This window comes from Bidens hawaiensis, unplaced genomic scaffold (assembly GCF_021521415.1).
Source record: "Bidens hawaiensis isolate Kalapana, Puna unplaced genomic scaffold, B.hawaiensis_p1.1 tig00030012_1, whole genome shotgun sequence".
Classification (NCBI taxonomy): domain Eukaryota; kingdom Viridiplantae; phylum Streptophyta; class Magnoliopsida; order Asterales; family Asteraceae; genus Bidens; species Bidens hawaiensis.
The window spans coordinates 9,828-36,744 of NW_027494994.1; the positions used below are offsets into that span (position 1 = coordinate 9,828).

Here is a 26,917-nt window from a genome sequence, read left to right on the forward strand (position 1 = left end):
GGTGATAGGTTGTAGGCAATGATCAAAAAGAAGTTACAGGTAGGATCGAAACTCGTTTGAGTAAAGAGCTCTTGTACCATATTACAAGCCATAAATAAGCTGATTACAACATGGAAGATTCAAAGGAAAGGAGTAACTCTAAGCTATAGTTATGTGTTTCATACGCGAATGGTAGAATTCAGTGGTTGTCGACGGTACTGATACTAAATCGTAAACATATATTATTAAGGCATAAAAACTTATAAAGTGGTAAGGACCCAAAAGAAAAAAAAAATTCTAAGGTGAGAACGCAAGATTACAAGATTAGGCCACTTGCACTGGTCAAAAGTCTAGCTGCATCAAACCATGTTAAATAAATCGTTAAAAATTGCACTAATCAAAAGTCTATATATAATTTGAATGGTGTCATCGAACTGGACTTGATTGCAACGAGAATTAAAAATTGGTGGTGGTGGTGGTGGTGATGGTGGGTGTATGGGGGGGGGGGGGGGGGTTGTCTACTATACTATTGGAAATAGGTATTTTTGATATGAACAAAAAACACAATTTGTTGTGGTAAAAAGGAAAAGAAATAAAAAAAAAACACATAATTTATAGCATATCATACCATACATCCAAAACACAGCGATCATGCCCCCACTTATTTTAAACAAGAAAAATTACTATAGAGTAAACCACATATGCAAAGTGTGACAATGAGATCACGAGTATTCCTTAAGAACCTTAGCTTTCTCGATGATGAATCTTCCAAGTTTATACCTTTGTGAATCATTAAAAGATTTCAAGTACTTCCACCCCAACACCTCTTTGCAGTTGCTACAATACACATCGGCCACCACGAACCGCCCCGTTATTAGTTGTTGCTCTCTCTTCTCCCCCAACACAACGTTCAACACCTCGGAAAACATATACGCATCCCCAGATCTTGCCTAATAATTACAAGCACACCATTAACCCTGAATTACAACGTTTGGTGTAGCATATTCATGTCTTACCTTAAATTTTTTAGATAGAAGGTTGTCGCGAAGCGCAATGGGATTCCTGCATCGGTTGCAGCTGTACAAGGGATGACCGTCCAAACCCGCCATCAAAATCAATTGACTGATGATCAGTAGTAGATATATTTGTGTTGAAACAAAGGGAAAAGAGGAACAAATTTATAGAAAAATAAGTGGAAGAAAAATTGGATTATTAGTTTCCATGAAATTGCTAACTTGGATTTGCTTGGATGATACGCCTTTTTATTATTGTTCAACTGTTGACTTTTGACCCAAACTATATGTCACTATCCTATTTCGATATTTCTATTAGTTTTTAGCTAATTAATTACGTGTCTATCACATAGGTTTTGTACAGATTGTTTTTAAGTCGATAGTTGTCACTCTTTTTCGTAAATGAAAATTAAACGGGTTGATTCAATATACAACTTGTAAGTACCGCAATTAAATATATATATGTTAGACTCGTGTTTCTTTATTCAATTAATATGCCAATACAAAATCCTATTACCCATCGTTCCAAAAAATATATTTTTTCTGATCGTTAAATTTGTTGTAAAGACTCGAAACTTTTCGTATGGAAGACAGACGCAAGATTTCATATATCTTATAGGTTTTCAGCATCTTGTAAACAAAATTAAGTTGTATATATAATTTAATGCAGTATAACCATCCATATTTTAGCCGAGAAACATGAGCATTGAGCAGATTTCATATTAGCACGAGTTTGAACATTGCCCACCAGCATTTAACGGATCAGTAGTAGTGTTTTAGGCCACACTTGGCCCACTAGACACAATAGGAACCGTAATCAATTTTGGAGCCTAACTTTGCTGCATTTTATTGTTTTTAACCATTTCAAACCACATTGGGACTGGGTGCTTCAGTAACCAATTAATTAATTTGAAAATAACCTCCCCATATGAGTGGATCATAAAGCAAACGGGTTTCACTATCAAATAATTATTTGTTTCACCATTTAATATCCCTATTATTTTCATAATATCATCCAAACAACTACCAAAATTTAAGTTGTAATGAGAACTTACCTTTGGTTAATTGGTTTCAAAGCATTTAAGGCTGAAAATTGAAGATCTTGGACTGAAATAGTAGAAGTGGTAGCACCCACAACTTGTTTATATGTCAGGGAGGGGGGGGGGGGGGGTTCAGATTCAGAAGGTTCAGACCAGACACCCCCGGTTCAACAGGACAGCAGCAGGTTGAACTGGAACCACCAGATCCGGCTCATTTGAAATTGAAACTTGGTCAGACTTTTGAACTGGGGCAGGAGAACAAATAGACCCAGCATGCACCTTACCTGCGCCTCATGCCAATTTTAAGTGCATCTCAGTTGTGTTCTTAGGCAATGTGCGCCTTTTGTAGTATGCGAGGACATGAAACGTATAAGTTTGAGGCATACTTTTTAAAAACCTAGGCAAGGGCATACGAACAACAATCATATAATGGTGAGTACGTGGAACTACTCCGCATATAAGTCTGTCTTTAACTCTTATACCCACATCTAACTTAACCATCATAAATATTTTTGAGTAAAAAATAAACATTTTGATGTTAACTTTCTTTTCACATGTTTAACTAACCAATTGACCTAATATGCAATATGCTATATTATTTTTGAAGATTTTATCTTTCATTAAGTACCCATAGCAGCGGGCATGTTTGTTAGTGCAAGTTTAGACGTTAGATTATAAATAGTGTAATGACTGGATTGTGAACTATAAAAAGCATATATAAAACACGCTCTCGTTGCGAAACGTGGGTTAGCTGTCACCCTAGTTTCATTGGTTAGTAACCCTTGTTGAAGATTGCTAATCAATTGTCAACTATTTTTTCCCTCAAAACATTAATGTAATAGTAATTAGCTAATAAACTTAAGAAAAGGTTCTATGATCCAACACTGAACATTTTTAGGGATGTGCATCGGGTCAGGAAGACCCAAAAACCCGTTTAGTTAAATTAATGGCGCCAAGAATCGGCCTGAGAAACTATACTAGGGATTTAGGGTCTGGTATTTAAAAGTCTCGTGGGTCGGATTTAACCACTAGACCCGTTTTACCCGATTACTCTGTTTTGGGCTAGATGACCTTTGTTATGGGTCATAATATGTACGTACCAGGGCTGTGAATAAGATGAGACGTTTAAACTCGATTTTCAAACAGACAAATCAAGTCATTAACTCAATTTTTCAAACCTATAGAGGTAGGGTATAAAAAATACTCAAATACCCTTAAATGATATACGTGGGTCAGAGGAACACTCCTCACAAGGCACCCGCGGCACATATGGATCACCCGCATAACTTTATAAAGGAAGAACACCCTTATATCACACGCGGAAGCATCCAGGCATCCTCTGACGTCATCCGCGTGGTAACACATTCACCCGCCAAAATGACCAGGAAGCAATGCCAACAGGACAACTATAAATAACCGACTGCCTTCTAGAAGACTTACCAAGATGCTTTCTTGGGCAATACATGATCTCTCAACCAATGGATAGAGGACACCTGGCCAGGTTGTTATAACCGTTCACATGGCCAGGAATTAACTCGTCCTATCATAGAGTGACGTGTTTCCAGGTTGTTATACCCATGCACATGCAACGTATAGCTCAACCTATCATATGAGGACACGTGCCCAGGTGGTTACGAGAGCATCTTCTGGAAAGGGACAGCTGGCCCAATCACATTCCCACATCCTTCGGCTATAAATACCCTCTCAATCTCCATGAGGTATTCATTCACTCCCAACTATTTACTCTCATACTCAAGTACTTTCTCTCTATCAGAACTATACTTATTCTCACGCAGGAGGGTGGTTACGGGAAGACCCCCTCCTCTTGTCCTTCCCGTAACGAGCTCATAGTGTCTGTTTTGCAGGTTCCGGTCATTGGACTTTGAGAAGTTGTGCTCATATCGTGTTGGTTGTTATCGTATCCTACCCTGTGGACTCATTGGATCCAAGACCCGTCGAGGGGATTGGATCCATGTTTCTTCATTGGCGCCATCCGTTTTGGTGTTAGAACTGCAAGAATTTCCGTTGGTTTTTTGGTTCGTACGATGAGTAAGCTTCCTGAGGGGCCGACGGGAACTCCTGCACCGTTTTTACATACTACCGATACTGAAGCACCGAGAGGATTTGCCACGAGTGTCTTTGCACGTATCATGGCACCCGGAAGTTCCACTCCGGGTGACCTAGGACATATCAGGACACCAGCAGGTCCTACTCCGACGGACCTAGGGCATGTCACAGCACCATGAGGTTCCAAATCTGGCAACCCGGGGCGAGTTACGAGAGAAACTCGCCGGACTCATTTAGAATTAGGCCTAGATGACGATTCTGACGAGTCTGAACTGGCAGGAACTCATCATCGTGATTCCAAAGCTAGGGGACCCTTGTCTCCGGACTGTAACATCCTAAATATTAAAATGTTAAATTATAATATTAAATAAAGATTTCGTTAAGTTATCATGTGTTAAATAAATATTTTAATATTAAATAAAGAAAGTTACGTTTAGTGATTTCGCGTTAATATTTAATTAATATCAAGTAAAGAAAGGATCATGGATTTAAATTAATTAAGGTGGGTTAAAAGGGGAATGGACTTAGAGTCCATGGGCTTAAAGGGGATATAAATACCCCCTTAAACCATTCCAAAACCCTAGCTCTCATTCCATCCTTTCCATCTTAATCTCTACACACACTCCAAACACACACACCTTGCTTATTATACATAAACGGCCAAGAGAGAAAGAAAGAGATCCGAGACCAAATCAAGCTAACCATTATTAGATATTCTATATATAAGATAGATCCAAGGATTTATGATTCATAAACAAGCTAGCCAAAACCAAACGAACCCATAAAGGTATGTTCTTGATCTTAATGTTTATGTTTTAATAAACGATTAGTCTTGAAACTTGAATCTAGAGTAGATCGACTTTAAACGAACATTAAAGTTGAAAACTTGATGTTAATAATGAAAGAAACGAACCCAAAATGGAAACGACTCATTAAAAGGAACCCTAGATCTAGTTTGGATGTTTTAAGATTAAAGATCCAAACTTAATGATTTCCCGAATCAAGTCTTACCCGGAAATGGTCACGAGAACGTTTAAGGGAAGATGGCATCGAGTCAAAGTTTTATATGCTAAATAATAATACTAATAATAATAATAATAATTATAATAATAATAATTATTATAATAATAGTAAACTAGCAGTGGGTGAGATTAACCCAGAACCACCATCGCATACAATACATACAAATCGATTACATGAACCTCGTTTACACTATGGCCGATCACTTTGATAAATCGATTACCCACTTAGCTCGATTACAAACAGAGGTTCGGATACATATGAACCAATCGCTTACTCTTGTATGTTCGATTACAAATCTGAGTCGCTTACAAATCGAACTCGCATACAAATTGGAGTCGCTTACAATTGAACTCACATACAAACTGAACATCGCTCACTTCTATATCGATTACAAAACAACTCGATTACACAGACGGCAATCGCTGAAGTGGGGTTCGAATACACTAGCACTCGATTACAATTGTAATCGATTCATAGAGGAACTCGATTACAATTGTAATCGATTCATAGAGGAACTCGATTACAAATGTTTAAATCAATTACAATCAATGCCCTGCCCTAAATCGCAAGCTGTGATTCGAATATAGTTAGAATCGCACACACTAACACCCGATTACGATTGATGAACTCGATTACAATTTGGCACTCGCACACAAAGGAGACTCGATTACTTTAACCAGATCGATTACATTTGACCATCGATTACAATTAGCCTAATCACCCTACTTCGCTTACATTGAGCATCGATTACAATGGAGACTGTATACCTTAGAGCTGTTTGTTTGACTCGCATACATACACACATGACTCGCATACAATACCTGATCGATTACACTGTTACACTCGATTACATTGTAATCGATTTTGGAGAGACTCGATTGCTTTGGATCTGTGGTAAAGAAAGGAAAAAAAGAAATGATAATAAAGAAATGAAATGAAGAAGCAGACTGACGTAATGATTTATTTGGAAGGGGTTGGGCCTCTATTATACCTGGCCCACTTTCTAGCCCAAACCCAAAGATTAGCCAAGCCCAAAACCCGAGCCCTGTTGTTCCTTACTCAATCACTTGGGCCTAGCTCAAACTTCTTGATCAAACCCGGAGACCATCCTAGCTCGCTTACAATAAGACCCGAGTTCGAGAAAAAGAAAAGAAAGGTTAAAGCGATTAGGGTTTTGACATGGAAAGATAATATTAGGATAATCTAAAACTCTTATGTTAATAATACCATATTAAAGAAAGAAAAAGAAATATTAAATAATTAAAGCCGTATACACTAGGATTTGTATAAAATAATCTAAGTATCATGTAATACAACGACCATAGGTTACTCCAAACATAGAACGAATATTAATACATGTACCCTATATATACAGTTAGCAGGGCACAATTAAAGAAGGGAATTACAATAAACGGAGAAAGAAACAGGATCCAGGTGAGTTTCTAGCCCCATTCCTTGTTATGTTTTTGGGGCTGTGTGCATACTCGACGTGTTTGTTAATACATTTATCCTAAGTGATAAGTGTATGCATTATGTGATTATGTGAAAGATATAAATGTTTGCTCGTCAATACGTGAACGATCTTCGGATATTGCACGTATTGTCGGGTTGTAACGTTATGAATAATGTATGCATGATATATGTATGTATGTGAAATGATGTATGGTTGTATGGTAACGAAGAGGGAATCGAACCCTACTAATATTCGAAGCAAGAGGGAACCGGGCCCTAATAATACTCGAGGTAAGAGGGAACCGATCCCTAATAATACTCGAGGTAAGAGGGAACCGAGCCCTAATAATACTCGAGGTAAGAGGGAACCGGGCCCTTATAATACTCGAGGAAAGTAGGGCGTAATGCCCTTTATAACGTAAGATATGAAGTTAAGTATGTATGGAATAAAATATGAAAGTATGAATGAAAGTATGTAAGTATGTATGTTTGTATGTTATTTGATTAACTAGGACTCACTCAGCGTAGCTGACTTTTAGTATGCATGCAGGCAAGTAGAATGAGGCAGCTAGCTTGAGGGGTACAAGTGGCAAGCGAATAAGAGACTGGCATCGGAAGACTCAAGACGTGTTATGTTTTAATTACTTAGTTTTTGAAAGACAAGTTGTTTGTTTAAGAAAAGTTTTGGATTGTTATGAAATGTTTTATGAAAGTTTTTATATTCCGTGAATGTTTTTATTAACTCTGATGATTAGAACTATGTTGATGAGTAAATCCAACGTCCAAATGTGAGGTACCGGTAACGGGGTCTTACACGGACGAATGGTTCCGTATCCAACAAGAGAAGGTTGTAGCAGAGTACGAGCGCAGGGTGCGTGAAGAGAGACTCCAGGCTCGAACTCTGAATTATGATGAATCTCCCAGGAAGTCTCCCTCCCCTCCTGCAACAGCGAGGAGGAGCCAGATCCGTCACAGCGTTCAAACGGAGAGAGATCCTAGGGAAGTTTGGAGAAAGCATGGCCGTCGTCGTATGATCATGCGTGTGCCATCTTACCTTGACGAGTATGACAGTTACGACCCGTCATATCGTCCAGGTGATATCAGTTATTACAGCGTTGATAGCCAGCTTCATTTGCATGAGGGAACTAGCCGTCCGTAGGCGGTAGTTCGCCAAGCGGGTTATCACAGTGATGCTGAGGAAGATTTCTAATCCATACCATCCGGCTGCTTTTGCTGAAAAATCGAAGTTCATTGCACGACTCGCAACTGCTCCATTCCCAGTCAATGCTAAAATCCCAACATCCGTAGGGAAGTATGATGGGATGACTGATCCCAGTGATCACCTACTGAACTTTGTGGCTGTAGGAGGAGTTAGCGGTTGGACTCTTCCATACTGGTGACACATGTTCGCATTAACTTTTACTGGTGCAGCTCGGGAGTGGTTTGAGAAGCTTCCGGATGGACAAATAAAGAGCTGGGATGCTTTGTAGCCAAATTTTCTCAGCACTTTAGCCAGCAGAGAAAACACACTTGTGATCCGTCCGAAATATTAGACGTTGTTAGGAGGAATAATGAGTCCAATGAGGACTTCATTACCCGATTTGACAACGAAAGTCTCAATATCGGCGGAGTGAGTGAGGTCATGTTGCGGGGAGCCTTTCGCAAAAATGTGAAAAGTGATGAACTGATTTGGACATTAACTGGAAGAGATGGTATGCCCACGTATGGAATGAAATTATGTCCGCGGTGAAGCTGTTCGCAAGGACTCAAAAGACGTTGGCAACCAACAATCAGAAACATAATTTGAAGGTTGAATTCTAGACTTCCCGGCCGAAAAAACAGGTAAAAGGGACAATTTGGTCTAGACTCCAGCCTTCCACGGAGGCGTCTAAATCATTTGATGCCAGATCTTTGATTGGCAACAAGAATAAAGCAGGCTCCTCAACCCGAGGCTCTAATAACTGGACTCCACATTCAAAGAATCCTGCTGAAATTCTCACTAAGGAGAACGTGAATTTCAAGAAACCACAGCCACTCACAAGGAGATCATTCCTTGATGCCAAGAAACACTATTAGTTTCATGACGACATCGGTCATAATACGAACGAGTGTGTTGCTCTAAAAAATGAAATTGAGACGGCTATGAAATCAGGAAAACTTGGACATTTGGTCAAGGGTGCAAGACCTGGGACTGGTAAGGCTCCCGCGCGAGATAACTAGGGCCCGCCCAAAAAGCAAGTGAAAGATCTAAATGTTCATATGATTCAAGGCGGACACAAGGTTGGCGGAAAGAGGAGAGAATTTCAGGATGAAGAGTGGAAGAATGAGCATGTGATTTTTCCATGAATTAAAGAACGCCATTGCAATAAGAATCCTTTGATTATCACCGCTCTCTTTGGCCATTATCGTTCACAATACGTTTTCTTCGACACCGATAGTACATCGGATATAATGTATGAATAGTGCTTCAAATAGCTAGATGAGGAAGATAAGGAGAGGTTGAAACCCATTCATGCTCCTGTATCTGGAGTCGGAGGAGAAGTGATGCACCCGCGAGGGGTGATATCTTTTCCGGTCACTCTCAGTGACAGAATCCATTCAAGAAACGAAGAGGATGAGTTTTTGGTTTTGCCAGCAACATCAAAACACGACATCATCCTGGGTCGGGAAGCGATCGGCGACTTTAATGCCCATCCTTCTACAGCACATGGTGCAGTGGGAGTTCCGACTCGCACTGGTGTGGCTATCATTCATATTAATCGCCATTGCTTCGCGACGGAGAGTTCAAAACCCAGCAAAAATCCGAAGCAAAGTTAGCGGACTGAACCCGAGAAATGGGTATTAAACAAAAAGTTCCCAGGTCAAACTGTAAAAACTGGACCTGCTATCTCTGAGATAGTAATGACATTTTTAAAGCAGTTGCTGACAAAAAACGTCGACATCTTCACGTGGCAGCCCGCGGACATGACTGGGGTCCCGCGGAAGACTGCAGAGCACAAATTGCAAGTAAACCGAGCGTTTACTCCAATAGTACAGAAGAAGCGTAAGATGGGTCCAGAACAAACGAAAGCAATGAACGAACAAGTTCAGGACCTCTTACATGCCGAAATCATCCGCCCAATCCAATATCAGACTTTGGTTGCCAATCCAGTCATCGTCCCCAAAAGCAATGAGACATGGCGGATGTGCATAGATTTCAAGGATCTGAACAAGGCGTGTCCCAAGGATTGTTATCCGTTGCCGGAAATCGACCTCAAAGTTGATGTCGTAGCCACATTCAAGTTTAAATGCTTTCTAGATGCCTACAAAAGTTACCATCTATTATAATATGATGCCCTTTGGTTTAAAAAACGTGGGGGCTACATATCAACGGTTGATGGATGAGGCAATTAAGAAACAGATTGGTCGAAACTTGGAAGTCTATATGGACGATCTCGTTATCAAAAGCATTGAGGAAGATCAAATGTTGAGGGATATCAAAGAGACATTTGAAACTTTGAGAAGCATTAACATGAAGTTGAATGCAGCCAAGTGTTCCTTCGGGATGGAAGAGGGAAAATTTCTAGGAGTGATCGTTACAGGCGCGGGTTTTAAGGCCAACCTGGATAAAGTTCAGGCAGTATCCCGCATGCCTTCCCCTTCATCCCTTAAAGAAGTGCAGACACTCAACGGAAGATTAGTTGCACTGAACAGATTCTTAGCAAATCATGCAGCTAAGTCTTACCCGTTCGTTTCAACTCTGAGAAATCGCCTCAAGAAGGCACATTTTAGGTGGATCGCGGAAGCCGAAAAAGCATTCCTGCAGGTCAAAAATGCTTAATGGAGTTGCCTACTTTAACAACACAACACGCGGGTGAACCTATGACGTTATATTTGTCAGTAACTGACATCGCCATTGGGGCCGTACTAGTGACAGACAGAAAGAACGTTCAAACCCCAATCTACTATGTCAGTAGGACGTTGACAGACCCAGAAACCAGATACTCAATGCTTGAAAACTGGTGCTGACGTTGGTCTATGCTGCCAGGCGGCTACGCAGGTATTTTCAGGGTCACCCCATCAATGTGCTGACAGGGTACAAACTCAAGAATGTACTAAGCAAACCAGAATTGTCTAGGAGATTGGCAAAATGGGCCATCGAACTTGGTGAGCACGCGATTGAATACAAACCCAGATCAGCAATCAAAGGGCAGGTGTTGGCGGACTTCGTTACAGAAGTCCCGCATCATAAAGAAAAAGAATGCTTAATTGAACAACAGCCCCAAGTACCACCGGAACAAGGACAAATTTGGTCATTGTTCACGGATGGAGCATCCAGTAGTGAGGGATCTGGCGCAGGCCTCAGGCTAGTCAATAATTAAGGTCATGAGTTTACTTACGCCATCTAGTTAGACTTTAAAAGTACTAATAATGAGATGGAGTATGAAGCTTTTCTGGCAGGCCAACGGATAGCTAAGAAACTTGGGGTGAAGAACCTAGAAGCGCGAGTGGATTCCATGCTGATCGCAGGGCAAATCAATGGAACTTATGAAGCAAAAAATGATGTAATGGCTTCATACTTGTCACAAGCGAAGGACCTGATCCTCCAATTCTCTTCATGCAAAGTTATTCATATAAAGAGAAGTGAGAACAAGTCGGGGGACGCCCTTAGCAATTTGGCTTCAACAAACTTCGAGCACTTTGCTAAGGACATTCGCGTTGAAGTCTTGGACCGCCCATCCATCCCGCAGAATCAGGTTCTAGTAATCCAGACTGGCGTAAAATTCTGGATGACACCAATCATAGCTTACTTGTCATCAGGAGTTCTGCTAGAAGAGAAGATGGAGGCCCGAAAAATAAGGCACAAGGCCTTGAACTACCAAATGCAAGATGGCGTCTTGTATAGACGATCCTTCCTCGGCCCACTCCTGAGGTGTGTGGACGCCAAGGACGCGAATTACTTGATTAGGGAAGTTCATGAAGGCATTTGTGGCCTTCACGCGAGCCCGAGAATGGTCGTAGAAAAACTCATGAATGCCGGATATTATTGGTCGGGAATGCATATGGATGCTGTACAGGAAATCAAGAAATGTGATTCTTGTCAGCGTCATGCTCCCAACACATTACGACCAAAGAATGAACTTGTTCCAGTTACCTCCGCTTGGCCATTCCAAAAAATGGGCTATTGACATCATGGGACCTTTCCCTGAAGCCCCGGTACGTGTCAAATTTCTAATCGTGGCCATTGATTAATTCACCAAGTGGGTGGAAGCCAAACCAGTCGCATCCATTACATCATCAAGTGTCAAGAAATTCCTTTGGGAATTCATAATTTGTCGATTTGGTCTTCCGCTAGAACTTGTGAGTGACAATGGGACTCAATTTTTGGATTGTGGGTTACAAGAATGGTTGAAAAGAACTTCATGTTTCTCAGATCTTCACATATATAGCTCATCCGCAAGCAAACGGTCAGGTCGAATGAACCAACTGGACAATCAAAGAATAGATTAAAGCGATATTAGGTACTAAACGAACCGACTGGGTCGACGAGTTGCTCCATGTACTTTGGGCTTTTCGCACCCAGAAGAATTCAAGTAATTCTGAAATGCCGTTAAGTTTAACCTATGGCACCGAAGCCATGATCCCGGCCGAAATCGGGGTTCCATCCGCACGAACTCTGATAATTGATGATAATGACAAAGAGTTATGGTTGAACCTCAACCTTCTTGAAGAAATAAGGGAATTGGCATAGATCCGCGAGCATAACTATAAACGCCAACTGCAGAAATATTATGACTCGCGGGTCCAAAAATGCATGTTTGATGCTTGAGACTTTGTCTTCCGCAGTAACGAAGCTTGCGGCCAAGAGCCCCCGGGAAAGTTGGCCCCAACTTGGGAAGGTCTTTACAAGGTTAAAAAAGTGTTATCCAAGGGTGCTTACAAGTTAGAGAAATTAAACGGGACTGAGGTCTCTAGAACTTGGAATGTGACACAGTTAAAGAAATGTTACATCTAACAAGACATGTTATTTACTTTTTATTTATGGCATGCGTGCCTAATAGATTGGTGAAGGACATGTAATGTCATTTCTTGTAATTTCATTCGGCGTATGCCTTTTTATGAAGAATCTGTTAATCCCACATTCTAGTTTTATGTAATACACTTGTTCTGGTCCGCGTGCCAGATGGGATTCATATGCCCGTACAGCAGGAATGATGCAATCCTTTATTGACAAAAAGAAGATCCTACAAACACTTATATTATGATAAATAAGAAAAAGTGTACCGTATGAAGCAAACTTCTTATATATGTACAAATGGGATTACAAAAAGATGTTAATTACAAGGAAGACAGAATCATGCGAGCTACAAACATATAAATTTACACTGCGGCATCTTCTTCTTCCTCTTCCTCTTGTTCATTGTTGGCAGTTGCAAGAAGCTTCTTCAACTGTTCAATTCCATCTTCCTTGTCCGCAAGCTCAACAATTTGACTTTCGATAGCAAACTTCAAATTGTCAAAAATCTTCGTCTTCTCATTAAGAATCTTGGCAAAATCCTGGCCATGCAAGACATATTTCTCGAGAAGTCTGTTTTCTTCAGCAAATTTGAAACCTTCCCAGAAACTCGTCTGGAGGCCAGCCTGAGAAGACGCGATCAAGAGTGTGGCTAGGCAGTTACCAAGCTCATCGCCCTCCCGGATGTGGGCAATAACCTATTAAAACAACAGGGATAAACAACTGTTTTGAAAACCTTAAATAGAACTGACAAAGGAATGAGAAATTACTTGGGGAACCCCTTCCGCCAGTAACCAATTTTTGTCCTCCTTGGCTTGGACAAGCTCCATCTTGTGCTCAGCACATTCCAGGGCTTGCTCCCTGTTTTTGGCAGCAAGGGTGGCAAGGCGTTCATCCTTGGCGGCTGACTCAGCCTTCAAAGTCTTTAAGAGCTCGTCGCGTTCATCCAATTGTTGCTGAAGAGCAATTTTGGCGTCCTTAGCAACAGAACGGCGAGCTTTCTCTGTCTCAAACGCTGTTTTGGCATCCACCAACTGTCGTTCAGCGTTATCAGCGGCCAGGCGGTTGTCTTTGGCTTCTTTCATAGCCTCAGCAGTCTCTTTCTCCGCATGGGCCGCCTTAATCTCCAACTCCACCCATTGCTCATTCATGCCTAGCCAATCCCGACATAAATCCTGAGTAGTGGAGACAGTGTTGGCTAGGCTATAGGAGTAGGAGTTCAGTAATTCTTGGCTCGGATGCCCGCGTTGGCGTTCCTTTTCCGCAGGAGGAAGACCTCCCTGCAGATTTTCTAGGCAAACATCTGTGTCTGAAAAAGTTGAATCCTGGCGTAAGGACCAACACAGACAATGCATTGAAGATTCTTTCCCGTACTGGGACAAAGACGCTTGCAGGCCGCGGCCAAAGGCACTAACCCCTCCTTGATCTCTAAAACGATAGGAAGCATAGAGAGGCGAAGAAATGACGGGGTCTTTTGAGTTACCGTCTTTCTTATCCCCAGGAGGAGGGGTATCCGCAATAACAACCGGATCATGTACACCTGTCAGCGGAGACGTTGGCAGTGTAACAGGTGGTGTTGATCCCATTGGACCTGAAAGGTCCTTGGACAATTTCTCCAGAAATTCTGCAAAGCAATACATATGTATCAATAGCATATCTTACAAAAAATGGAAGCAATTATTAAAACTTAAAAGAATATTAAAGTTACCTGGAGAAACATCTGTGGGTGCAAATTGTTGAAGACGAGTGACCAGCTTCGTCTTCTTGTGCTTCTGAGTAACGGCGGGCTTGGTAGATTGCACCTTCCGTACCAGAAACTTTGGAGGCGCCCGCATCAACGGCTGGATGATCACCTTCGACGATGACATCGTCAGTAGCTCGATGTTCATCTCCGGCGGTGACGTCAGCACCTTCGTCATCCACCACCTTGATGGTGATTGGAATCTGATTCCGCTTGCGGGCCAGACCTACAGGCGAATGTAGGATATTTAAAGTGTCAGTAGCACCAACTGATAATCCTTATTCACGGGATGATGACTCCTCGCTAGACGAAAGAAGTACTATCACCCCGCTAGAAGTTGCAGCAGTAATTGGCCGGGGTTTCAGAATTCCTTCACCTTTTGTAACGAACTCCTCACCTTTAGCATACATCGCCTCGGAAACCACAGGTTCCGGGCGGAATGTCGCAGAGAACAGGAAATTGTTGCTAGTACGCTCAAGAATGGGCGCGTCCTTTGGATCAATCGGACGATGCACCATAAGACCATCCTCGTGGTCTAGAAGCGTGCTAAAGATGGAACTCTCACCTGCATAAATAAAAAGAACAGTCAGAATTCAGGCGGAACCCTAAAAAAGCAAAAATAAACATACCTTTATTGGGTTTTTCATAATATGGCTCCAAGTTAGGAAACGGCCATAAACGGCTCATCTTCGCAACCACTAGTGCCCCCTCATGTATCGCACGCATAGGGGTAGGTGTACGGGTTAAAGTCTCGAACCACAGGAGGTTCACCTCTGTAGTAGCATGGACCACAGGCAACCCTTTTTCGTCTTTGCGGTATGTCATCTCGAATGGAATGGCGTCTTCACGGATCCAAAAGAACTTGGGCTTCCACTCGTGGAGACTCCGGTACAACTCAGTACCAATGGGTCCCTTCCCGGTGGTAGACCAACTGTGCCACCCGCCGCGGTTAGTAATCTTATAGAAGACGGCAAACCGGACAACAATAGGCTCCATCTTGCGAGCTCGACAATAGAATTCGAAGTGTCGAATCCTTAACATCCCAAAGGGATGAACCTGTGATAGATGAATACCGTAAGCCCTCATAATGGCCTCGAGGAACTTCGTCACAGGAATCCTGAAGTTCCCGGTAGTGAAGTGGTCCGCGTACACGGCCATTTTCTTCGCTGGCGGGTTAGTGGCAATTGACCCGTCCGCCGGATACTCGGGCTCCCATTTTGATGCCAGGCCATAGACATTGACGATGTCTTGATAGTCCCTCTCCTTCCAACGGAGAACGACGTTGTCTATTGAAGCATCATTCTTCTTCTCTTTAGCCATTTTAGATCGACGGATGATTCAATGCTGAGAGCAAATGAAAATTTCAGATATGAGATTAGGGAGAAAATAGAAGAAATAAAAGATGTGAAAGAATAGAAGTTGGGTTTGATCTATTTATACACATTGTAGTTAATGCGATGAATGGTCCGGTGAAGTGTTAGGATCGTGGCGACGTGGGCGGTTCGCTGCCGGCGACGTCGCGAGAATTCCACTGAACCTTATCATTTAGAGGAAGGAGAAGTCGATAGTAGGTTGCGATCATACCAGCACTAATGCACCGGATCCCATCAGAACTCCGCAGTTAAGCGTGCTTGGGCGAGAGTAGTACTAGGATGGGTGACCCCCTGGGAAGTCCTCGTGTTGCAACCCTTTTTGTGCCCTGCTTGCGGTGCGCGCATATAATGTATATATGTGTGAACCCTCGGGTGGGCAAAAGTAAAATTGCACTAATTTTGACGTTATTTTACTAATTTTGTGAAAATAACGTTAAAAGTGATGGAAGGTTAATCAGGCATCATGTGGTGGCGTTGATAGCCTAAAGACAAGGGTACATGCACCAATCAGCCGGCGTCCCGATGATTGAGTGCTATGTGCCTTATGTAATATGTCCAAGGCTTGATGCAAAACTACTATCGAGCCGGGGGTCTCACCGGAAGCAGCCTCTCTATCCCCATGGGGTAGAGGTAAGGCTGTTTACATCTTACCCTCCTCAGACCCTACCATAGCTTTGCTATTGGTGGGATATACTGAGTACGATGATGATGATGATGATGATGATGATGATGATGATGATGATGTAGTTAATGCGATGGATGGGATGCCAGTGGTGAGAGAAAAGTACAATCCAATCAATAGGTGACACGTCAGGCGGGAAAGACGAAAAAGCACAACGGACTGTAGAAAAGACGTCAGAAACGTCTGATCAACTATCATGCAATATTTCTCTTTCCGCCACGTCATCATTTTTCTTCTACTTGCAAAATTCAAAAATATCTCACAAGATATTATCCCAACAAAAAATAATATAAAACTCACAAGAAGATAAAAAGATTTCTTTTCATTCATAGTGAAGGATAATTACAAGATATCAGAAGAAATTACAAGTCCTGATCTTCCCTAAGGGTCTTGAGCGGATGAATCTTCAGGAGGAGTGGGCGGAGTCTCTTCCGTTCCTTCCCCCAAGTATTCCTTCAACTGCTCCACGCCGTCAGTGGCCGCTGCAAATTCTGGAAGCATGTTCTCCAAAGGGAATGATAAGTTGTCCTACTCATTAAGGCACATATCATACTCTTGGGCGACATTTCGTCCATGCAGCGGGTGTTCTTCAAAAGGAAGACCGGCTTGGGCATAGCCCATTCCTTCATTAAAGCCCAACACGCGGCCGGAGTTAGAGGAAGAAGTGAGAAAGAAAGGCAAGCTATCTGTTAATTCTGTTCCTTCCTTGATATGATTGATGACCTATAGGGGAAAAACGGATTCAGTAACGATTGTTAAACACAAAAAATATTGGTAATAGCGGAAGAGTGGGATAACATACCGCGTTAAGACCTTGGCCCAGTAGCCAACGACGTTCCCTCTCTGTCCGCTCCGCCCTCTCCTATAGCTCATTATACCCGTCAGATATTTTTTGCTTCTCATTTAAGTGTTCCACTGCATGGGCTTTCACTTCATCACGCGCCTGCAGAAGCGAGTCATAGGCGGCTTGCATTTCATCAGCTCTTTTCTCATTGAGCCCCGCCCGATCCTTCTGAACCTTTGATTCCGCCTCGAGCTCCTGGATAAGAACACCTTGGCGGGCCACTTGCTCTTCTAACGTCGAATTGGATTCAAGTGCCTTAGGCAAGTCATCCTTCTTTTTCTGAGTTTCAGCTCGGGCAGCTTGAAGAACAGTGTTTTGTTTCTTGCAAGCCTCCTCCCATTGCCGGGCAGCAGCCTTATGCCTATCTTGCTCATTTCGGAGAGCGATCTTAGCGTCAGATAGCTTCCATTTGGCTGTGTTGGCTGCTACACGGTGTTCGTCCACTTCTCTCCTAGCCTTCTCGGCGGATCGACTCATTTCTCCCCATCCTTCCCCCATTGATCGCCACTCACGTAAGATTTCTTGCCCACAAGCCATGGTATTGGCTAGGGACGAAGAGTAGTCCATGTACAGATCTTGGCGAGAACGACCACGTTGGAGAATTCGCTCCGTAGGCGGGACACTGTGGTTAACAAAAGCCACACAAGTTTCCGGATCGGTAAAGCGAGATCCCTTCGAAAGGTTCCAACCAGGGATAAACAAATAATCATCTTCTCCCGGATTTGCCTCCCCATAATAATCAGAATTTAATGCTTGGGGATGCACCTGGATAGAAGAAGACACATGAGGCGGGAATGGAGGGTGTGAACTTCCACCCTCACCCGTCAAAACTGGTGAGGATGAAGTCAAAAATTCTGGGGTAGCCTGGAGTGGCGGCGTCTGTATTTTAGACGCTTCCGCATCGATAGCCGGCTCATTCCCCTTGAAGATGGAATCACCCCCAGCCCTAAACAGATAGTCCAGAGAATCTTCATCCTCTTGTGGAGGAGTTGGGTGCCTATCTCCTTTATCCGACGGAGGAGTTGGTGGCCTGCCCACTTTCTCCGGAAGAGGAGACGATAGTTTGTCGCCTTCAGGGGTACGGGACGGTAATTTGTCTGATAAAGTGCTTCCACCAACAACCTCAGACGGATCTACATAATAAAATCACATATGAGTATTGGTTAAAACACAAAAGCAAAAAGAAGGATGTTAAGGTAGCTTACCAGCCATTTCCTTCATGCGTTCAGCAAGGCTGACACTCTTCTTCGGACGATGTGTCCGTTGCTTCTTTGTCACCAGACCTTCCTTAGTGTACGCGGAATTAGCACCCGCATCACTCGCCCGGAGAGATTCAAAATTCCTCTTCTGCTCCAATTCTGCCAGCAGATGCGAAACAGATGAAATTTCAGACACATCATCAGAACCTTCTTCTTCCTGGGATGAGGATTCGTCACTCGAAGAAATAATGAATATCACCCCATCAGAAGTAAGAGTGTTGAGCGGATGAGGGTTAAGGATATACGCACCTTTCTGGAAGATATCTTCCGACGCCGCTGGTTCAACGCATATCCTAGTGGGGAAGAGAAACTGATTCCGTGTCCTTTCCAGGACAGCCATCTCTTTCACATCACGAATACGCTTTCCCGTCCACCCCCTACTGTCAAAAAAGGCATTCAGCATAGACCCTTCACCTGAAAAAACATATGAGAAGTCAGTTAACACTTTCACAAGAAATACATAGAGAAAAGAGAATGTAACTTACGTTCATTCACGCCCATAAAAACGGGCTCCAAGTCTGGGTACGGCCACAGGCGGCTCATACCCGCCCATACTAGGGCCTCCTCGGGCAGAACTCGCATCAGAGATGGTTCCGAGACCAAGGTGCAGAACCACTCCCGACCCTCGTGTGGGGCTGTAACAACTTCCGGAAGCGCCTCATTAGCAGGACGGCGAACCATAACGTCTGGAACAATGTCCTCTGAAATCTAAAAGAACTTGTGGCGCCAATCTTTCAAACCCTCTTCAGGCACAATGCCGATGATCCTGTCCGCCACGGGATTGCACTTAAACCATCCGCCATGGTTGGTCATCTGATAAGACACGGGAAATCGGTCAATGCGGGGCAGCATCCCCTTCGCCGTGAACATAAACTCGAAATGTTGAATCTGCATAAGTGTAAAGGGGTGCAATTGGGATAAATGGATCCCATAAGCACTTAAAATCTTCATGAGAAACTTGCTTATAGGAAACCGAAGGTTCGCATAAATAAAGTAGTCGGAGTACACTGCCATCTTGCCGGAAGGAGGCATACTCGCGATAGATCCGGCACTGGGGAATTCCGGTCCCCATTCTGGTGGGATACCGTAAATTTCGTATTCAGAGATATCCCATTTAATCTCTGCAGTATCAATATTCGGTGCCAAAGATCCTGCACTATTAGCCATCGATTCGATTATAAATGGAAAACAACGAGCAATCGTGAAGAAAATCGAATGATCGGTTAGTAAATTGAGAGAAAATAAAGAAGAATCAGGAGAATCAAAGGCGATAAAACTTAGTAAAGAAGTTAACCTCCACTATTTATACCCATCGCAATAAATGCGATGGGATATGAACAGTGGAGAGAGAAAAATCATCGCCCACTCAGCAGACGTCACGTCACGCGAGAAATTTGAAAAAGAGAAAAAGTGTACAGTCGGCTATAGTGACAGCCGGCATAAACGTCCCATTATCTGTTCACGCGCCTGCAACTGGTCAACTTGTCCTTTCTCATAGTTATCCACATCACCAACAAAAGATATTTCTACCAAACTCCAAAATTCAAAAACCCTCAAATATATATTAAGTCCAAAATTTCACCTGCATAAAAGCTTCACTCGGAAGAAACACTGGACTGGGGGACTTATAGAGGTGGGGTACCAAAAAGACCCAAATACCCTTAAATGATACCCGCGGGTCAGAGGAACACTCCTCACAAGGCACCCGCGGGACATACGGATCACCCGCATAGCTTTATAAAGGAAGAACACCCTTATATCACATGCGGAAGCATCCAGGCATCCTTTGGCGTCATCCGCGTGGTAACACATTCACCCGCCAAAATGACCAGGAAGCAATGCCAACAGGACAGCTGTAAATAACCGACTGTTTTCTAGAAGACTTACCAAGATGCTTTCTTGGGCAATACGTGATCTCTCAACCAATGGATAGAGGACACCTGGCCAGGCTGTTATAACCATGCACATGGCCAGGAATTAACTCGTCCTGTCATAGAGTGACGCGTGTCCAGGTTGTTATACCCATGCACATGTAACGTATAGCTCAACCTATCATATGAGGACACGTGCCCAGGTGGTTACGAGAGCATCTTCTGGAAAGGGACAGCTGGCCCAATCATATTCCCACATCTTTCGGCTATAAATACCCTCTCAATCTCCATGAGGTATTCATTCACTCCCAACTATTTACTCTCATACTCAAGTACTTTCTCTCTATCAGAACTGTACTTATTCTCACGCCGGGGGGGGGGGGGGGGTTACGGGAAGACCCCCCCCCTCTTGTCCTTCCCGTAACGAGCTCACCGTGTATGTTTTGCAGGTTCCGGTCATTGGACTTTGAAAAGTTGTGCTCATATCGTGTTGGTTGTTATCGTATCTTACCATGTGGACTCATTGGATCCAGGACCCGTCGAGGGAATCGGATCCGTGTTTCTTCAAAACCCTATGTTCGTAAACCATTTTTCCAAACCATGAGTTCGTAAAGTAAAAATTTATACAATATTTCAAACCATGTGTTCGCAAACCTTGAAAAAAAATAAAAGAAAATAAAAAAACATAATCGCAATTTTTTCAAGAAAATGTTCATATACAAACGGCTTTCACAGGTCTTCTAAGCATGCCTGTTTCTAGAGCATGAACCCCCCCGACCTGATACCTGATTATATACATATGTTACACCTTGTAACCAACCCTATTTAACAACTACAAGTGGGTTAGACGGATTTCGCATATTTCGCGGGTCTTAACCAGTTAATGCTCACATGTTCACATTTTTGTCGGTTTTGTTTCCAAAAAACAACGTTCTAACTTGAAATCTACCTATATCATCATATTTTGAGAAATATGATGTGCCAAACATCCATTCTTTCTTGCTCACGTTATGTATATAATTAAACCTAGAAGATTTATTTCCCCCTTTTTTTCATAGTTACTATTTTAACATTTTATAATTCTGAAACACTGCCCCTTTAGAAAGTATCGAAATCAGATCATAATTCCTTCTGTCTATGTTGACTCAACGTCTACTCCTACTTCTTAGTCTTGTTTTGTTCCAGGGATGTGTAAATAAGTTGAGCCGTTCGTGAACTAATTGTGATCAGATTGCCTAAAGCTCGAATTGCATTGGGCTTAAACTATCTAATGTACACACTGTTCCACACCCTACTTCTTAGTCTTGTTTTGTTCCAGGGATGTGTAAATAAGTTGAGCCGTTCGTGAACTAATTGTGATCAGATTGCCTAAAGCTCGAATTGCATTGGGCTTAAACTATCTAATGTACACACTGTTCCACACCCCGTCACCACCCTCACCACCTCACGGGCATGGATCCCACTTGTTAATGTTCACTATCTGGTGATTAGTTTTACCTTGAAGTATGGTGTAAGTGTTAGGGAATGATTGTCTTTCTCATCTGTTTGTTTCATGTGTACATAATAGTCCATCGCTTTCTTCCGTAACATTAAGCAATGTATATTCACATACACTTGGTATGTTTTAACAACAAAAAAACATGAAATCATTGATAGCTATTAACAGTTGACTAACAAATTCAGGATTACACACTTCTGCTCTATTTTTTCGAATCTGATTTTGCATATAGTGACTCTCGATTCAAGAAGCAATTTTTCCTCATCAAGGAGAACCGTGACATTTCTATTGTTTTTGTTTGTTTATATTTTTTGATCTGTATATTTTGTGGATTTGGATGATTTCAGTACTGTGGATTTAGGTCATGTTCTTGACATGTTATATTTCTTTTGATTTTAGTTTATCATGTTCCATAATGGGCTGACAAAACAGTTTCAGATCAGTTGCTTCAGACATACAACAGGTGTTAAAATTAACTGAAGTTAAAAGGGCGGAAATTAGGATTTTGGATTGATCAAGCGCAGATACATGCTATGGTCACAAAGGGTAGAATTGAAAATTGCTTGATATCACATCGGATTAGTGGCTGGCTAGGGTGGATTGATTGTTAAGAATCAGACTGGAGGTCTAACCGTCTAAGTATCATAGTTTTGACTAGAAAAAGTCAAATGTTGAAAGGAATTGCAACTTACAGATTGAGTAAATGTAAAAGTAAACGATTTATTTATGGTAGTAACTGATTTGAATTTCATTTCAGTTTGAGCGTCTATACTAGTTACACAGCGTTACATGATCTAGTGTTTCAGCTCGTTTAGATTCTAGTTTCATTGTATTTAGTTTCATGTGAAAAGGGAAACTCCTTCAGTACACAATGTCAAACTGAGCATCATACCTTATGTTTCTATTATTGACATAAGCTTTACCTTGAAGTATAATGCAACTTTTAGTGAATACTTGTATTTCTCATCTATTTGCTTCATGCCTAAAACAATAAATCATCCCTTTTTTCCACAACATTTAGCAATGTATAAACAAACACACTGTACGTTTCAACACACACACACAAAGCGCGTATTTAACCACACATTTAACATGGATACGTTTGCCATATATGTATCGCTCAACATTTGTAGGTAAAAGCTATATACCACACACATTTACCTCTTCATTTCATTTCATTTACCTCAAAAAACAAGGCATTGAATGTGCTTTTATCAATAACCTTAAACTGACAAACTGACCTAACAATAACTATTCTGTGGTTCCTTACTTAACTTTCATCTAATTCAGTTTCTAGTTTCCTCTTATACTGCAAAATAGCTGCAATTCAATAACTACTAAGCCTCAAGAACACAATTTTCCTTCTAACATCAAATATCAATTCCTATAACAAAATGTGATCATAATCACAGCAACAAATAAACTCATCAACTAAATCTAACATACTAAAAACTGCATCAATCTAGAGATCAAAACATAGTATTAGGAAAATATAATAATAAGTTTAACATAGCGGTTTCCAATTTACGATTAATACATTAATCAAAATCAAGTCGATACTAGATCTAGAACAATCGATAACCGATAATCAATCATTCATCAAATTCAAAACCCTAAGGGTGCAATTAACATAACAAATAACAATTACACATAACAAAACCCTAACCATTCGAACCCTAGGCATCCACAGTTGAGTTTTCCTCCACCTTCACACCACCGTCACCGGCGGCTTCACCGCCGTCCTTCACCGCCGCAACAGATCTAGACTTGACAAACTCCAGCATTCTCTTACTGATCTCCTTCGAGTACGCCTGCAGGATCTCAACACCGTCATCACCGTCAGCAACCGAACCGGGAACGGCGTTAAACGCCTCATCCTCGATGCTGCGAGCGAATCCGGCGGCTTCGTCGGACGGTACGGTGCCGTAGCGATCGGAGAGTACGGATTTGTTAGTTAGGGTTTCGATGAGGCGTTTGATGACGGCGTCGCGAGTGCGTTGCGACGGCGGCCAAATGCTGAAGGAGGTGGTCAGCTTCTCCATCTTCTTTGTTGCATCGTCGACGGCCGGATCCGACGGTTGCACGGTTGGTTCTACGGCGGCAACGGTTGTTGTTTGCTCTTCGGTTTGGTCCGTCATTGTGTCTGTGACCTAGTGAAAATGGAATACTAGATACTTATATTATATGGAAGATGTTTTGTTCCGCTTAGTTTACGTTTTTGTTAAAATCACTCTCTTACTAGTGTAATAATTAATTAACTCGTCAACTGATTTGGTATCGTCGCTATCAAGTTTTTAGTTTTCGGTATCGGTATGGTTTGATACGGTACCGGTATTTTCCGAATGTTTCATGAAATAACGAAACCAAATATTTCAAATATTCGGAATCGGGATTTTCGGGATCGATACCGGTACCATCCTGAGTTCATCCCTACTTACTAGTGTAATAATTAATAAACGTCAAGCTTGGCCCATTAACTCGTTAAATGATGGATTTATATTTTTTATTTAATGGGAATTAGAAAACCGGTCACGTAATGACTAGTTATGTTAACAAAATTACATAAAACTTAACTGAAGAATTTTTGTACTTTTATTTTTATTTTTATTTTTTTTATAGTGGAGATTTAAAAACGGACTAGGTAATGACAGGTTATGTTAACAAAATTACATAAAGTTAGTATAAGATAAAATGTAATGTCTTAACTATAACTATTATAGAGAAGTTGACGATTTTGTTTCCGAATTAAATAAAACAAATAATGAAACACATGATGTTGTACCGTGTACACATGATCATCTAATAATTTTGCTTCTCTTACTCGTTCAGAAAAAAAGTTTTACTTCTTTCATAGCAAAACTCTAATTAGGTAAAAAAAATATATATGTTTTTACCTAAGAACACACAACGAAAAAGATTGGCAAAAGAAATAATGGTGTTAAAATATACAAACTAAACCCCAAATTTATGAAAAGGAAAATTAATCAAATTATGGCAAAGGGTTTAGGATGACAACATAGCTAAGGTGGTGATTGTTTTTCTCTAAAAGTTTTTCGTCGTGCAGACGTTGTGATATGCAGTGTGTTTGTTTTTTTAGAAGATATTCAATTAAAAAATGTCTTATGTGTCCTCCTATCTAAGACAATTTGCACTACTGACTTCTAACCTCTTCTTCAGACTTCCAAACCCTACCTCAGACTTCAAACAAAATAACATATTGTTCCTCTCCTCCCAACCCCATAGTCGGCCCCCCTTCCTCCACCCCACAGCCGCCGCCTCCCTCCACTTCGCCACCTCTTCTCCACTAGCAATTAACGTAGCAGATTATATTCCGATTACGTTATGTTTTGAGGTTGATTTGTGCCTTGGAAGATAGATTAGTGCTTAACTGATTTATGCAATGAAAAAAAAACAGTTTTATTTTTGCAGACTGTATAGGTTAAGTCCACCTATTCTTATACAGATGTCTGTGGATATGGTCCGTAGACAACAGACATTTACCTTTAAAAAAACAAACTGAGCCTAAAAGACCAAAAGAAAATGTACTTGTCGGCTATAATATGAGTTCCTATGAAAACAAAGCTGGCGGCAGGGGTGGTTACTCAAGGTACTTAACTTATGAGGAGACGTGTGTCACACCGTGACCTAAGACGCATTATAAATCAGGAAGTAATGTTGATTGTTCAAAGCTCAAGACATTATTTAAAGCAATAATAATTATTTAATTTATTTACAAAAAATCTCAGGTGCACAAACTAAACAAATACCAACAACAACATCTTTTTAAATATATATTCTAAGGGAAGTCTAAATTTCTTCACAACTTGCAATCTTCACACCAGTGTACCTGAAACATGCGCAAAAATAATATTTTTGTCAATATAAATTTGACTGCAATACACAAGTTTGATATATATACTATGAGGCAAAAAACAATTTGTATGTTATTATGATAATTACAACAATAAAGGTAAATGTAGCAAATGTATAAACCAAAATACTAGGGTATTGCAAATAATATAAATAAGTAAACATGTTCGATTTATCACAAAGCTAAACTACTAAGGTAGCGTATGATCATACTAAATAATGATGAGGATAAGGCCAACCCAAACTTGAAATAAACACATAAGCACACAACCAAGTACTTCATTAACAAGTAATGCACAATCAAATATAACACATGTTATCGAATTATGGTTGAGGAGTGTTGTATATATAAAGCATGGGGATTAATGTAATGTACGCATGTTACCCCTAAAAGTAAAATAAGAAGACAGGGTGTGTTAAACTCATCTCGATGATAAGTGAGTAAAGAAACGAAGACAAAAAGAATAACTTGAAATAATCGAACCAACCAAACAACACAACAAAATAATCCTAGATAGTAAATCAAACTAAAATTAATAATATAATAAATGAATACAACTATAAATTACCATGAACTCTGAGTTCGCTTATGATCTTGGGGTTTAATTATAAAGTATGGAAAAGCAGATTTTTTTTAAAACTACTCACTTTTAATATTTTTATTTTAACTAATGGATTTTAGTTTTTAAAATAGAAGTTACAATATATTATTAGTCAATTTAGTTAACATGTTTGGCTCTTCCCAAAACGAACAAACCAATACAAATAATGTGAGAAAAAACGAGTGTTTGGTCAGAATATCAATATTGAATCGGATTTGGTTTCAACATGGCCATAATATTATAATAATGATAAACCATGAAAAGTCAGAATCTTTAAGGGGTTCCAACGTTAATTAAGAAAAATCCCCAAAATAACATAACATAAACCCTAAAACAAATTTGATCAAATTAGATATGGAAATACCTCAATCCATTAAAATTAGATTAGGGTTTTCAATCCTGCAACAGAAAAATAACAATACTTACCCGGAAAATAGATTGGAAAGATTAAGAACACAAATGATTGACTTTTCTTCGTTAAATAGGAAGAACATCAAATTAAATGAAAGAAACCGTGAATTGAAGGTGAGGAATGATTAAGCAGAGGTTAAGGGTTGTTTATAAAGATTTAACAAGGCTTGGAGAGAAAGCTAGATCGATTAATGTAA

The 26,917-nt window shown here is 41.0% G+C and overlaps 3 protein-coding genes and 1 non-coding gene across 4 annotated transcripts; 2 read left to right on the forward strand and 2 right to left on the reverse strand.

Annotated features, from left to right (window-relative positions):
- Positions 1–581: 581 nt before the first annotated feature.
- On the reverse strand, positions 582–1,239 carry LOC143579862 (protein yippee-like At4g27740). The gene is made up of 2 exons (XM_077063041.1): positions 996–1,239; positions 582–929 (listed from the first exon to the last, which is right to left on the reverse strand). The coding sequence occupies exons 1-2, from the start codon at positions 1,086–1,088 to the stop codon at positions 702–704; spliced, it is 321 nt and encodes a 106-aa protein (XP_076919156.1). The 5' UTR covers positions 1,089–1,239; the 3' UTR covers positions 582–701.
- Positions 1,240–10,989: 9,750 nt separating this feature from the next.
- LOC143579856 (uncharacterized) lies at positions 10,990–11,742 on the forward strand. The gene has a single exon (XM_077063037.1). The coding sequence runs from the start codon at positions 10,990–10,992 to the stop codon at positions 11,740–11,742; it is 753 nt and encodes a 250-aa protein (XP_076919152.1).
- Positions 11,743–15,880: 4,138 nt separating this feature from the next.
- On the forward strand, positions 15,881–15,999 carry LOC143579864 (5S ribosomal RNA). Its single transcript, XR_013143542.1, has one exon. It is a non-coding gene; the product is annotated as a 5S ribosomal RNA (ribosomal RNA).
- Positions 16,000–23,447: 7,448 nt separating this feature from the next.
- On the reverse strand, positions 23,448–23,975 carry LOC143579863 (MFP1 attachment factor 1-like). Its single transcript, XM_077063042.1, has one exon. The coding sequence runs from the start codon at positions 23,973–23,975 to the stop codon at positions 23,514–23,516; it is 462 nt and encodes a 153-aa protein (XP_076919157.1). The 3' UTR covers positions 23,448–23,513.
- Positions 23,976–26,917: the final 2,942 nt, after the last annotated feature.

Coding starts and splice junctions, on each gene's coding strand:
- LOC143579862 (XM_077063041.1), bottom strand. CDS start 1,088: ATGGCGGGTTTGGACGGTCATCCCTTGTACAGCTGCAACCGATGCAGG. Junction 930..995: donor TTCTATCTAAAAAATTTAAG/GTAAGACATGAA, acceptor TGTAATTATTAG/GCAAGATCTGGGGATGCGTA.
- LOC143579856 (XM_077063037.1), top strand. CDS start 10,990: ATGGAGTATGAAGCTTTTCTGGCAGGCCAACGGATAGCTAAGAAACTT.
- LOC143579863 (XM_077063042.1), bottom strand. CDS start 23,975: ATGACGGACCAAACCGAAGAGCAAACAACAACCGTTGCCGCCGTAGAA.